The sequence below is a fragment of the Danio rerio genome, chromosome 23, assembly GCF_052040795.2.
Source record: "Danio rerio strain M-AB ecotype USA chromosome 23, GRCz13ab, whole genome shotgun sequence".
Taxonomy (NCBI): domain Eukaryota; kingdom Metazoa; phylum Chordata; class Actinopteri; order Cypriniformes; family Danionidae; genus Danio; species Danio rerio.
The window spans coordinates 9,335,001-9,347,594 of record NC_141043.1 but is presented as its reverse complement, the minus strand read 5'-3'; the positions used below and the strand labels follow the sequence as shown (position 1 = coordinate 9,347,594).

The following is a 12,594-nucleotide window of genomic DNA, read 5'->3' as shown; positions in this document are numbered from 1 at the left end:
TTTCACATGAGCCTGTCACTTGTTTGGAATTTATTAAATTAAGGTTTTGTACTGCCAGTGTAAAATGTAAATAAATTACAGCAAAAAAACTGTAAAATTGATGTGATCCTTTAAAATTAAGATGTAGTGAAAGAGCATTTTACAATAAAAAGAAGTTGGGGAAAGGCTACTTTAATATAAAATAAAATTGTGGTAGGGCCATGATACTATAAAACACATTTACAGGTAAAGGGCAGTTGTGGTAAATTAAGTAAAAAAAGGTAAGTTACCGCAAAAAGGCAATAAAATGTCTAACAGTGTAAACGGTCCAGTGCAACAATTCAAATACTCTCACAAATAAAAATCACAATAGTTAAAAAACATGTATAAAACACAGCGGACATATTATTATTCCCTCAGTTCGTTCTGTTTGGTTCACAAGTAATAATCCTCCTCCTCTATGTCTCCATTGACCTCCTCGAAGCCCAAAGCCTCAATGTTGTGTGTGATGTCATCAATTCTGCGGTTGAAATCCTGGGATCCAGACGGGATGTTCCAGCCATCGTATCCACGCACTGCTGTGGCGGAGGTGTTGCTCATGCTCCGTTTGATCCGGCCAAAACTGTCCGTCAAAATCCCTCCCTCTCGGATCCCAATGTCTTCCAGAAATGTTTCAAACACTCCTACATCCTTATCTGGAATAAAGGGCCTCATTCCTGGTCACAAGGGAGAGGAAATACGTGAGAATGCACACAAGTGTTGTATTTTTAGACCGCATAAACTTGATGGGATGCACATGAGAATACTTCAGTATTTCAAAGTAAAAGTTAAACACTTTAGAAAGTTATAATAAATGTATTATAATAGACGCATTAAGAGTTTTGCAGTTATTTCCTTTATCAAAATACCCCGTAAAAAGTGATTGATTTCTTTAAAAAAGTAAACATTTTGAAACTTGGAACTGTTAAGTTGACTTAACTTAATGTTTATAATTATGCACATAGTTCATTTACTTAATATTTTTAAGCCACCAGTTTATCCACTTTTTTAAAGTAAAGTAAACTAATGTTTTTTTATTTTTTTTACAGTGCTTCAATAGTAAAAAAAAATAAATAAATAACACTTTTAATCAGCAGATTGTCATTAAATTGATTTAAATGCTTTAACATTGTAAAAATTATTTACATAACGTTTCTTTTCATTTAACATTTAACTTGGAACTGTAAAGTTGACATTCTAATTTTTATAATTACGCACATACATTTAATTAATCATTTTACGGTAATGGGTTTACTCCTTTTTTTAAAAAGAAAAGTTAACCCCTTTTTTTTTTAAAGTGCTCAATTCAAACATACTCTATTAGTAAGATAAAATAACTAATACGTTTATTCAAAAATTAAATCGATTCAAATGCTTTAACGTTATAAATTCTTTAAAAATATTTCTGTTCATTTATCATTAAACTTGGAACTGTTGACAGCTTAAGTTGAATTCTTAATAATTTTGTTTTATTTATTTGTTTATTTGACAGGGACAGTGTACATTATTGCTGCAAATGCACAAGGATTAGCCAGAAGGCAAATTTTCATCATTTGTCTCTGTACAGGTATTAAAATTATCAATCTAATAAACAATACAAAAATTAATCAAGCTTTTAGAAGCTCTAAAATAGACATAATTACATAGATCTTCAAAAAAATTATATATATATATATATTAGGGATGGGAAGATTAACCGATATGTATCGATACGCGGTCATGCGCGTGCACGATGCGAGTGCATCGGTTGAGCAGCAGAGGATGAATGAAATTTTGGAAGCAAATCGAGATGCATCGGTTTTTGCGAGATGCATCGATTTTTCCGAGATACAGCTTATATTTTTAATATAGAATGTATTTTTTATTTATTAACAAGTGTTGTCAACCTGTTTTTGGCGCATAATTTAATCGACCTACATAAAGTAAGCCTTAGCAACCGACTTGCGGATGTGTACACTTACACTACAACTCAGTGTATCAGGTGTGCGGATGAAGCTAGTGGAGCGCCCTCAGAAAGCGCGAGAAGCAAAACAAACATTTTATTCCCCACTGAGTTTTAAATCTAAAGTATGGCAAGCAACATTATGGATTTAAGGATGGACGACATGACAGGACAGATGCAATTTGCAAAATGTGCCGCGCATCTGTAAAATACGCGGGCAGTATGACTAATCTGATATCTCACTTGAAGCGGCGCCACGGTGTTGTTGTGAAAGCATCTTCCAGTGTTTCTGCATCCCCGGCTTTCGCACTGCTTCAACCAGCTCCAAAAGTGGTGAGAAAAGCATTGAAAGTTTTTTTTTCCATGCGCAACAGTTCTGCTCGCTCTACGCCAATAACGAATGCTATTGCATTGTTCATCTGCAAAGATATTCAGCCTAGTGTCACGGAGAACGAAGGTTTTAAACACCTCCTCCTGTTAATTTTTATTTAATTATAATAATAATAATATTAATAATAATAATGATAAAAATAATGGGTGTCACAGTGGCACAGTGGGTAGTTTGACCACCTCACAGCAAGAAGATTGCTGGTTTGTTATATTTTTATAAGCCTGTTGTTTACAGTGACAGTGATGTTTCAAAGCAGCATAACACTGCTAGTTCACAACCTTAAGTTTTGAATAATTAGTGGCAAAATATCTTTGTAAAACTTGTTTTCATAGTTGAAAAGTTAAATCACAATTCTTGTTGTGCAATGCTAATTTTATTTATGTTGAAAGAGTGCAAATATATACATATTTTTTTAATATATATTGCACTTATACATTCTGTTTATCTTGAAAATACTTAAATAATATGTGCTATATGTTCTAAAATGGCCCTCTACTGTAAACTGACACTTTGGCTCTGAGAGAAAAGCCAGTTTGTAAAAAAAAGTCTTGGTTTTGCTTGGTTAATAAATAATCAAACTCATTCAATGGCACAGCATCCTCTTTCACATCATCTCATAAACTTGATCTAATAAGTTAGTGCTGAAATATCGCATCGTATCGTGATATGGGTGTGAATCGTATCGTGTTGCATCGCAATATGTCACAAATGTATCGCTAATATATCGGATCGTATTCTTTGTATCGAGATGCGTATCGGATCGGCATTATAGCTTAGATGCCCAACCCTAATATATATATATATATATATATATATATATATATATATATATATATATATATATATATATATATATATATATATATATATATATATATATATATATATATAATAGACTAAAAACACCAACATTGTGTAATAGAGATTAGAACAGTTAATGTAACGTGGTAATGTTCTTTCTTTTAATTCTTATAATCGTGGAGCAAATTCATTTACTTATAAAGACAACTGGTTTATCGCTATGTCAAATTATCTCTTTAAAGCAACAGGTTTTACTCAAATAATGACTTTAAAGTAAAGTCATCTAATCGTTTTTACAGTGCTCCATTCAAACATACTGTAGTAAGATAAAATAAGTTAAGATAAAATAATACTTTTATTCATCAGAGAGTCATTAAATTAGTGCTTTTACACTGTAGGAATTCTTTATAAAAATGATTTCTATTCATTTATCTTTATACTTCAGATAATCCTTAAAATTATTAGGCAGCACGACTGTTTGCGACATTGATAATAATAAATATTTATGGCACACCAAGTGATTATGTCAGAATGATTGAAATAAATTACATTTTAAAATATATTCAAATAAAATATACATTTTAAATAATTTTATTAATTGTGACATTTCTTAAATGTAATTCAGTTAATTTGAATTAAATTCAAATGCATGTTTTTTTTTTTTGTAAAAAAATAGGGTTTGATAAGAATTAGATACTTATGAATGGTTATTACGTTTTTGAAACAATATAAAACAGTGAATCTCAAACTCTAGTACGTCTACCACTAGTGGTACACAGGCTTCCTTCTAGTGGTACATGAAGGAATGGCTGAATAATTAAATAAGTAAAAAAATTAACACACTATTAGCACTTTGACGATAACACCGATGGGATCAGTAAACAAATCTTAATTGGCTAAACTTTTTTTTTTGTTTGTTTTCTTATGTATCTTTTGTATTTTATCATTTGAAGCTTATTTCTTTTCAATATTTGTAATGGTTGTTGGAGGGCAAACATATTCTTGTATCCCGATGTTGACAGGTATAGTTTAATAAAATTGCATTTCTAACACACAAAGCCTACTCTGATGCGCAGTAAGCAGTTTTACTTTCTAATTTAAATATGCAAATCCAATTCATATATATAAAATACAAGTTAACGTTTAGATTTCAAAGATAGACAAAGAACTCATATATACATGGATCATATATTTCAAAATTGATCAAAGTGTTTACATATGATTATGATGACATGTAGCTTATATTTATGAAATCCAAGGAACATTTCCAGGTTTTGATGAATAGGCTACTTTATAATAATACTTTACATTTAAGTACAACAGTTTTATTCTTACTAATTAGGAACTTTTGAAAGCACATTTTAATTTAAAGGGGTGGTCCACTATGATCTCATATTTTAAACTTTAGTTGATGTATAATGTAGCTGTGTGAACATAAACAGCATCTCCGAAAGTAAAATGCTCAAAGTTTAATGCAAAGGGAGACTTTGGTTTTTACAGAGTTAGCTTAGCAAAGCTTACAATAAACGAATTTTGGGCACTACAAAAAATACTTCCGTCCCCTGTGACATCACAAAAGGGAGAAATGCCATCCTGCTGTTTCCACAGAGCTGTTCCGTTTCTGTTGTTGGGCTTCCAATGCTGTGTACACACCAGGCGTGGAACGCGGGGATAAATTGCGCTTTTCACGCGTAAATTGCCGCGTGAACATTTGAGTTTTCTCGCTTCATTCACGTGTCAAACCCCGCTTTATTCGGGCGTGAAATCCACTTCCTTCGCGTGTCAAATTCACTTCAGAACAGACGCGGATTCGCGTGATGGGTAGGGCTTCTGTCTGCCCGGTGACTGTAGCTTCATTACTAAATGGCTAACATGAATTTTTTTAAAGAAAATAACAGTGATTATGTGCTTTATGAAGGCTGAAAAAACAGCGTCAATACGTTTAGGGCCGTGTCTGAGTCCACTACATGCTTTCAGAGGTGCATCCAGCTCTGTGAGCTCATAAACTCCTCCAGAAACTGAACCTGGATGACGGAGGCTTTCAGCGGTGCTTCTAACTGAGCCAAGCCCAGTTTGATGACTTGTTGTCGGTGTCGCCTGGAGGATTCCCCGCAGGACAACATTAACAGGTTCTACGTCACAATCACGCCCCCACAAGAGCAAGCTTCTGATTGATGAACGCGGCGCGAATGTCCGCTGAAGTTCAGATTTTTGAACTCGAGAGATTCGCGCGAAACGCTCTTTAAGCATGTCAAACGTGTGTTTTGCATCTCTGACAATAAAGTCGCAAAAGATATGAGAACAATTCATGTTACTTACACAGGCATATTCCAGATATGCGTGAAAGACGTCCTGTAACGCGTTGATTTAAAAAAGAATACAGCTATGCTCTCCCAACTGGAGTGTAACAGCAAAAACAAATCAATCCAGGCTCACAAAGGTCTAATTCCACATCTTATGCTTTATTCTGTCACCACAGAAAATAACTTAATCCGAGCATGAGAGAAAAAGAGCAATAAACATCACTCCCGCGCACATGCGCTTCTCGTGTTACAGATACTTCATAGTATACACACGCACACAAACACTCTCTTAAACACATTGCTTTTTTTTTTTAAGGGCCGCATCCCATTTTCATTCATTACAGACACTTGTTGACTGACTGTTTACACAAAACGCGCGTGCTTGTCCGGGCGTGACGTGGAGCCGATTCTCGAATCACAGCACATTATGACGATGACCAATCAGAGTCACTTGAAGGCGGGCCTCTCAGAGGAACTAGAAAATATGACAGTCGTTTACATGTTAGCTGAGTAGCTCTGTATAATCAAAGTGAGTTATATGAAAAAATAACGCGATTTCCTTCAAGTGAAACATAAGCACACATTGCTTTGCATCTTATTAACACAACCGAGCCTTAAAACTACATTCTGGACCACCCCTTTAAAAGCTGACGTTTTATTTATTTTTACCTGTAATTGCAGTACAGTGTTAGTGTTCAAACTATTAGTAATTTTTAAAGTGGCTGACAATAATAAATATTCATTATGTTAAGAAATAATCTGCCTCGCTAAAACGTGCCGGAAAAGTTGGCGGTTCATTCCGCTAAGGCAACCTTGGATTAATAAAGGGACTAAGCAGAAAAAAAAATGAATAAATGCATGAATCTGCCTCGTATTTGGACTGTGCAGAGCTGTAGCTGCTTAATCACACCTACTATGCTACTGTATTTTAATACCAGTCATTATGGTGGTACTTGGAGAGAATTTTTTTTTTCTGAGGTGGTATTTAAAAGTAAAAGTTTGAGAATCACTGATATAAAACATTTGTACTTTATAAATATTCACAATTTTATATTATTAAAATATTACAAATTATAAATGATTTCATAATTTGCTATGTAATGTGAATACCTCTTGTACAGTAGGTACAAAAATGTTTTATGTTATTTTTTAAAAATGTAATAATCGTTAAATCACACTGTAAAAACAAAGACAATCAATTAAATTTTTCTCACCAGCTAAACACATTAATTCCATAAAATAGTCTCTCTCCCATAGGAATGTTGCAGGATTCTCAGGTTTCTATTCAGCGCAGTGACTCTACTCTAAAAATCCACTCTAACAATCCACAACAGTCTGAATGATGAAAATGCAGAGCAGTATTAAGCTGACTCAGCCTCTCACAAGCGTGTCAGGTTAGATGAGTGTACAGGTATAAGTGGCTCAGTGAGTGTTATGTAATTGAGCCTGTGTTGCACATAGTTGCTGCGAGCTGCTTTATCCCTTACTTCACTTCAGAAATATCATCTAAGAGGTCTTTGGACATATACCAATGAAGGGGGTGTTCATGAAATCTTTATAATCATGACATGAATATGAATGAGAGTTTGAGCATGCTTATGATAACTGTCATTAAGTGTCATTAATTTAGTTAAATAATTCTAAATGTAAATGCATTTTATACGCCTTGTTATTACAGTTTGACATAATCAAATACATTATAGCATGTCTTTGTCATGAGCGCTTGACAATACCAATATAAAATAACTCAAATCAAAGAGTCATAAATCTGTCATAAACATAATTATCATGAATTTTACAACAGCTTCATTTCCATCATGTTTATGACAGATTTATGTCAAGTTATGTTGGTCATTTACTATTAATTAAAAGACAGTTTACAATGCATTTGTGTCGAGTTCAGGTCCGTAGCCAGGGGGGGTTTGGATGGTTCGAAAGACCCACCCCTATTGACAAATTCCAGTATTTGATCCCTACATGAGCTCATTTATCCCATTTTTGACTGCTATGCCATCACAAATTGTGAAACTTATCGATAGAAGAACGATTTAGAACTTTTAATTATGCAAGTGGCCAAATTGTGACTGAAGAAAGTTAAATGAGCTTGCCAGTTTGTCATTTGCCTATAGTCTGCAGTTTTTATTTTAAAACAAGTTTTACCAGATTTGTATTTTCTTTTAATAATGGATGATAATAAATTTGTGTTTAAAAAGAAGTTTTTTTTTTTTCATATTTCTTTACTAATTTTTTAAAATGCTAATCTCATTACAATATTTCTAAACTGGATTAACTTGCAGTTTAAATTCAAATTTGTAAATAAATACTTTATAGTAAAATAGTATGGTAAGCACTTTGACAACAGTGTAGGAATTATTGCATGGTGCATCAAAAAAGTGTGGTTATGATCACCATCCGACAAGCTATTTCAGCAAAGAGTTCTTAAAATGTCACTAAAATGCATAACTGAATAAAAAAAATAGATAAACAAACTGCAAAAAAAAAAAGGAACCACCACTTTCAATAGGCTGGCCACGTGCCTGAAGTTTTATAGCAAACAACCTCAATCATTGTCATCTTAAAGTTTAAAATGACATAAAAAGATAATTGACACTTAATGACGTGTGTAATGACATGAATATAACGTTAACCTGATGGAGAGTTTTTTGATGGCTAAAGTGGCATTGTGCTGATATTTATAAGATTTCTACTATAAATGGGTCTTTTGAACAAGCCCTACAAGTAAAATATCTGTGTCGATTTACTGTACAACCCAATTAATCATTTAATGACTCACTTTCTAAAATATGCATTTGTTACAGATTTGTCTGGATTATCTGTTGTAAACATAATTATCATAAATTTTATGACAGCTTCATTCGTCTTTTTCTTTATTAAACAACAACAGTGGTACAAATTGAATTTTAATTAAAATGTCATTACACATTAAAGATGCTGTTATAAATTTATTTGACAAATCACACTTTCAATGTAAAATTGTAATAAATTTAGTTTGTTGAAAAGTGATAAAAACATTAATTAAACAGTTATAATAGCTTCATTACCATCATGTTTATGACAGATTTGTGACAAGTTATGTTGGTAATTTCCTATTAATTTCAAAGACAGTTTGCAATGCATTTATGTCAAGTTCAAGCCCGGGGGGTTTCGAAAGACCCACCCTCATTGACAAAGTCCAGAATTTGATCCCTACATGAGCTCATTTATCCTATTGCTGCTATACAATCATATATTGTGAAACTTATCAATAGTAGAAGGATTCAGAACAAATAAAATTTTTAATTATTCAAGTGATTAAATTGTGACTGAAGAAAGTAGAATGAGCTGGCCAGTTTGTCATTTTCCTATAGTCTGCATTTTTTTTTAAACAAGTTTTACCAGATTCAGATTTTTTTTATTGATGGATGATAATACATTTTTATTTAAAAAGTTTATATATATATATATATATATATATATATATATATATATATATATATATATATATATATATATATATATATATATATATATATATATATATATATTTTTTTTTTTCTTTATTCATTTTTTAAAATGCGAATCTCATAACAATATTTCTAAAACTGGATAAACTTACAGTCTAAATTCTAATTTTTAAATAAATATTTCATAGTAAAATAGTATAATAAACACTTTGACAACACGTCACCTTGGAATTATAAGTTTCTATCTGCATTCTAAATGATTTTGAGATATTGAGCTTCAAAGTTTTTGCATTCCATAGCAAACGGTATGTGTTTGTTATTTGTTTTTTTTTTTAAGTAAAAACTCTTAAAATGTAAACAATAAGATGTCATTTAATAAGACTATGCCGATAACTCAGTTTTGACAAAAATGTCCGATAGAACCTTATATTTCTAAGGTGACGAACATTGTAGGAAATAGTTCATGGTGCATCAAAAAACAACCCAATTAAACATTTAATGACTTAATTTCTAAAATGTGTATTTGTGACAGATTTATCTGGATCACAGTTATTTATAGTTGTAAATTGTGGTTATTTATAGCCTGTATCCTATTTCTGTTCCCTGGAGTCAGTAGTGAGTTTTGTAGTTCTGTCATGCTGTGAAAGTGTGATGTCGTTGGAAAGGCTGATGTCGCACCATGACTGTTTCAGTGCAAGCCAGGTGCTGATGAATATTCATTACGCTTCATGTTACTCTAATCCCTCTAATGAGCTAATGATAGACAGCGATTACACAAACCTTCATTGCAATGCCAAATCTGATAAATCATGGCTTTTGAAATATTGTATCAGAGAGGTTCTATTTCAGGCTTCAGTATGAAGTAAACATAGTCGTCCTAACATGCCTCTTGTGACGTTAAACAGGTCCTCAACAGGGCATTTCACACTTAGGCTAGTTAACCCTGCATTCTGAATCACAGGCAAGCAGATTCTTCATCTTGAAAGTTCAAGTCAAGTCGAGCTTTATTGTCATTTTGCTACATGTGTGGACATACAGTTGAAGTCAGAATTATTAGCCCCCTTTGAATTTATTTTTCTTTTTTAAATATTTGCCAAATTATGTTATAATTTTTATTTTTGTATGCCAGAGTCAAAAATATACAGTATTGGCAGTTTCATCATGACCAAAAGAATCAGATTTTTCAAATATTTAGATTTTCAAATGTTTTTTCTTAATGATTTTTCTTTTCCTTTGCATATACCGGTTGACCTGAAAATAGAGCTGTGGCCAAAAACTTTTAAAAAATAAATTCTGTATTGATTCTAAGATTTTCAAAATGCATCGGTAATATTCATTCATTTTCTTGTTTCATTCTCGCCAGAGCAGAATGAACCACCAACTTATCCAGCAAGTTTTTATGCGTATGCCCTTCCAGCCCCAACCAATCTCTGGGAAACATCCACACACACACTCATATACTAAAGACAATTTAGCCTACCCAATTTACCTGTACCACATGTCTTTGGACTGTGGGGGAAACCAGAGCACCCGGAGGAAACCCACACGAAGGCAGGGAGAACATGCAAACTCCACACAGAAACGCCAACTGAGCCGAGGTTCGAACCAGCGACCCAGCAACCTTCTTGCTGTGAGGCAACAGCACTACCTACTGCGCCACTCATCAGGCTTCTTTTTCAATTTCTAATTTCAACCTTTTGATTTAGTGCAAATGTGTAAGTGTATAATCTATAAATGAAGATAGCACACTCTTTATACCCAGGATAAAAGGGATAGGTCACCTAAACAAAGACAATTGTTTCATAATTTTCTTAATCTTTACTTTTTCATGGGGAGTTTTTTGGGGGGTCTGCAGAACACGAAAAATATTTTGAAGAATGTTTTGAAGAATCTGTCTATTGGATGAGTTGTTAAACCGAGCTCCTGACTCCCTGTGGTTATTACAAATACCAGGATGTCCTTCGAAAAAGAGTAGAGGTTTAGCACTGGCATCCTGGCCAAATTTGCCCACTGGCCTCTGTCCATCATGGCCTCCTAACCATCCTTATATCATAATTGGCTTAATCACTCTGTCTCCTCTCTACCAATCAGCTGGTGTATGGTGTGTGGTCTGGCGCAAAATGGCTGCCATCACGTCATTTAAGTGGATGCTGCACACTAGTGGTTGAATAAGGAGATTCCCCCTATGTGTAAAGTGCCAGAAAAGCGCTATATAAATGTTAGAAATCATTATTGTGTTGGAAACCTGTAACCATTTACATTCATGGTAGAAAAACTAACTTTGGAAGTCAATGGTTATAACAGGAATATTGGTGTTATGCAGTGCCTGAAAACAGTCCTCAACTAGCAATTATGCAACCTGTTGCAGCCATGGTGCCGCAGCAAAGTTCTTTGATTTTTAGCACAGAATGAAAGTAGTTCCAAGCCAAACTGACAACTTTGTATTTTTCGTTGATCCTAGTACACTATGTAAATACAGAAGATTCCAACTTTGAATAGGAAATTCATTTATTTATTGATTTTCTTTTTGGCTCAGTCCCTTATTAATCCGAGGTCGTCACAGCGGAATGAACCGCCAACTTATCCAGCATATGTTTTATGCAGCGGATGCCTTTCTAACTGCAACCCATGGAAAACATCCACACACACTCCTTCACACACATACAGTATGAACAATTTAGCCTATCCAATTCACCTGTACCACATGTCTTTAAAGTGTGGGGGAAATCGGAGCACCTGGAGGAAACCCACGCGGGGATAACATAAAATTAAAAAAAAAAATTATCAGTAAAATTTGATAATTTGTTGATCATTTTGGAGATGCTAATGGTCTAATCTAATTCAATGATTTATGCTAAGCTAAGCTTAAAATCCTCCTCCGCCAGACCCACAGATCAGCTGAATGGATTAAAAAAATGGAAAAACTGTTTAACTCTAGGAAAATTCTTAAAAAAAGTTTTTAACCTACAGTATTAACAAGCACAATTTTACATTCTAATAATTATTATTGTAAAGTGTGGCCCATTTGTATTGAGTGCAGTTTCTCACCAAGTAGCAGGAACTTGCGTGAGTCTCCATAGAGCTGCAGCAGGTCAGTGCAAAACTGTTCTATTGGAGCACCAAGTCTGTATTCCCTCAGTAAGAGAGCAAACTGCTGAATCTCCTGAGGTGTCAGTTTACTCCTCAACTAATGAAAACAGGACAGAAAACAACACATCACACATATAAAGACACACTAATAGGATAGATAACAACAAAGCAACAACATAGACAATGGAAATTTGCTAAATATCATGTCTGCCAAAATCCGCTTGCTTTCATACTTTTTTCCCTAACACAAACTAAAATAGACACAATTTATTAAGAGATTCTAAAAACTTCAGTAACTGTTTCTTATATAGGATAATTTTAATGCTTTCATTTGGTATTTTTATACTAATCTAGGCTCATTCTAAAAATGTAGTCCCATAAACATTTCTGGAGACCACAAAATACATCCCGGGAGGTACGTACTTTTGCAGATTTTGTTTTCGCGAATCCACGAGAGGCCGCTGTGTGCGTTGTCATATCTCAAATGTGTCTTGTGAGTGCCGTTCGTGCCTACGCTGTTCTCGTGTAAACCTACCAGAGGCCACTGACAGGTCAATTGACTGACCCACCCTCCTCCTTCTCTAA

The 12,594-nt window shown here is 33.8% G+C and overlaps 1 protein-coding gene across 5 annotated transcripts in view; it reads right to left on the bottom strand.

Annotated features, from left to right (window-relative positions):
- ccm2l (CCM2 like scaffold protein) overlaps positions 1-12,594 on the bottom strand; it is a 46,498-nt gene continuing 33,904 nt past the window's right edge. For 2 of the 5 annotated variants that reach the window (XM_087306589.1, XM_087306587.1), the window contains 2 exons: positions 11,968-12,106; positions 1-695 (listed from right to left, as the gene is read on the bottom strand). In XM_087306589.1, the coding sequence (XP_087162715.1) occupies positions 415-695; positions 11,968-12,106 (420 nt within the window). In that variant the 3' untranslated portion in view covers positions 1-414. Of the gene's footprint in view, positions 696-3,822; positions 5,931-9,089; positions 9,161-9,361; positions 12,107-12,594 lie in introns of those variants that run through there. The other 3 variants (XM_087306590.1, XM_087306588.1, XR_015523203.1) reach the window with 2 other exon arrangements.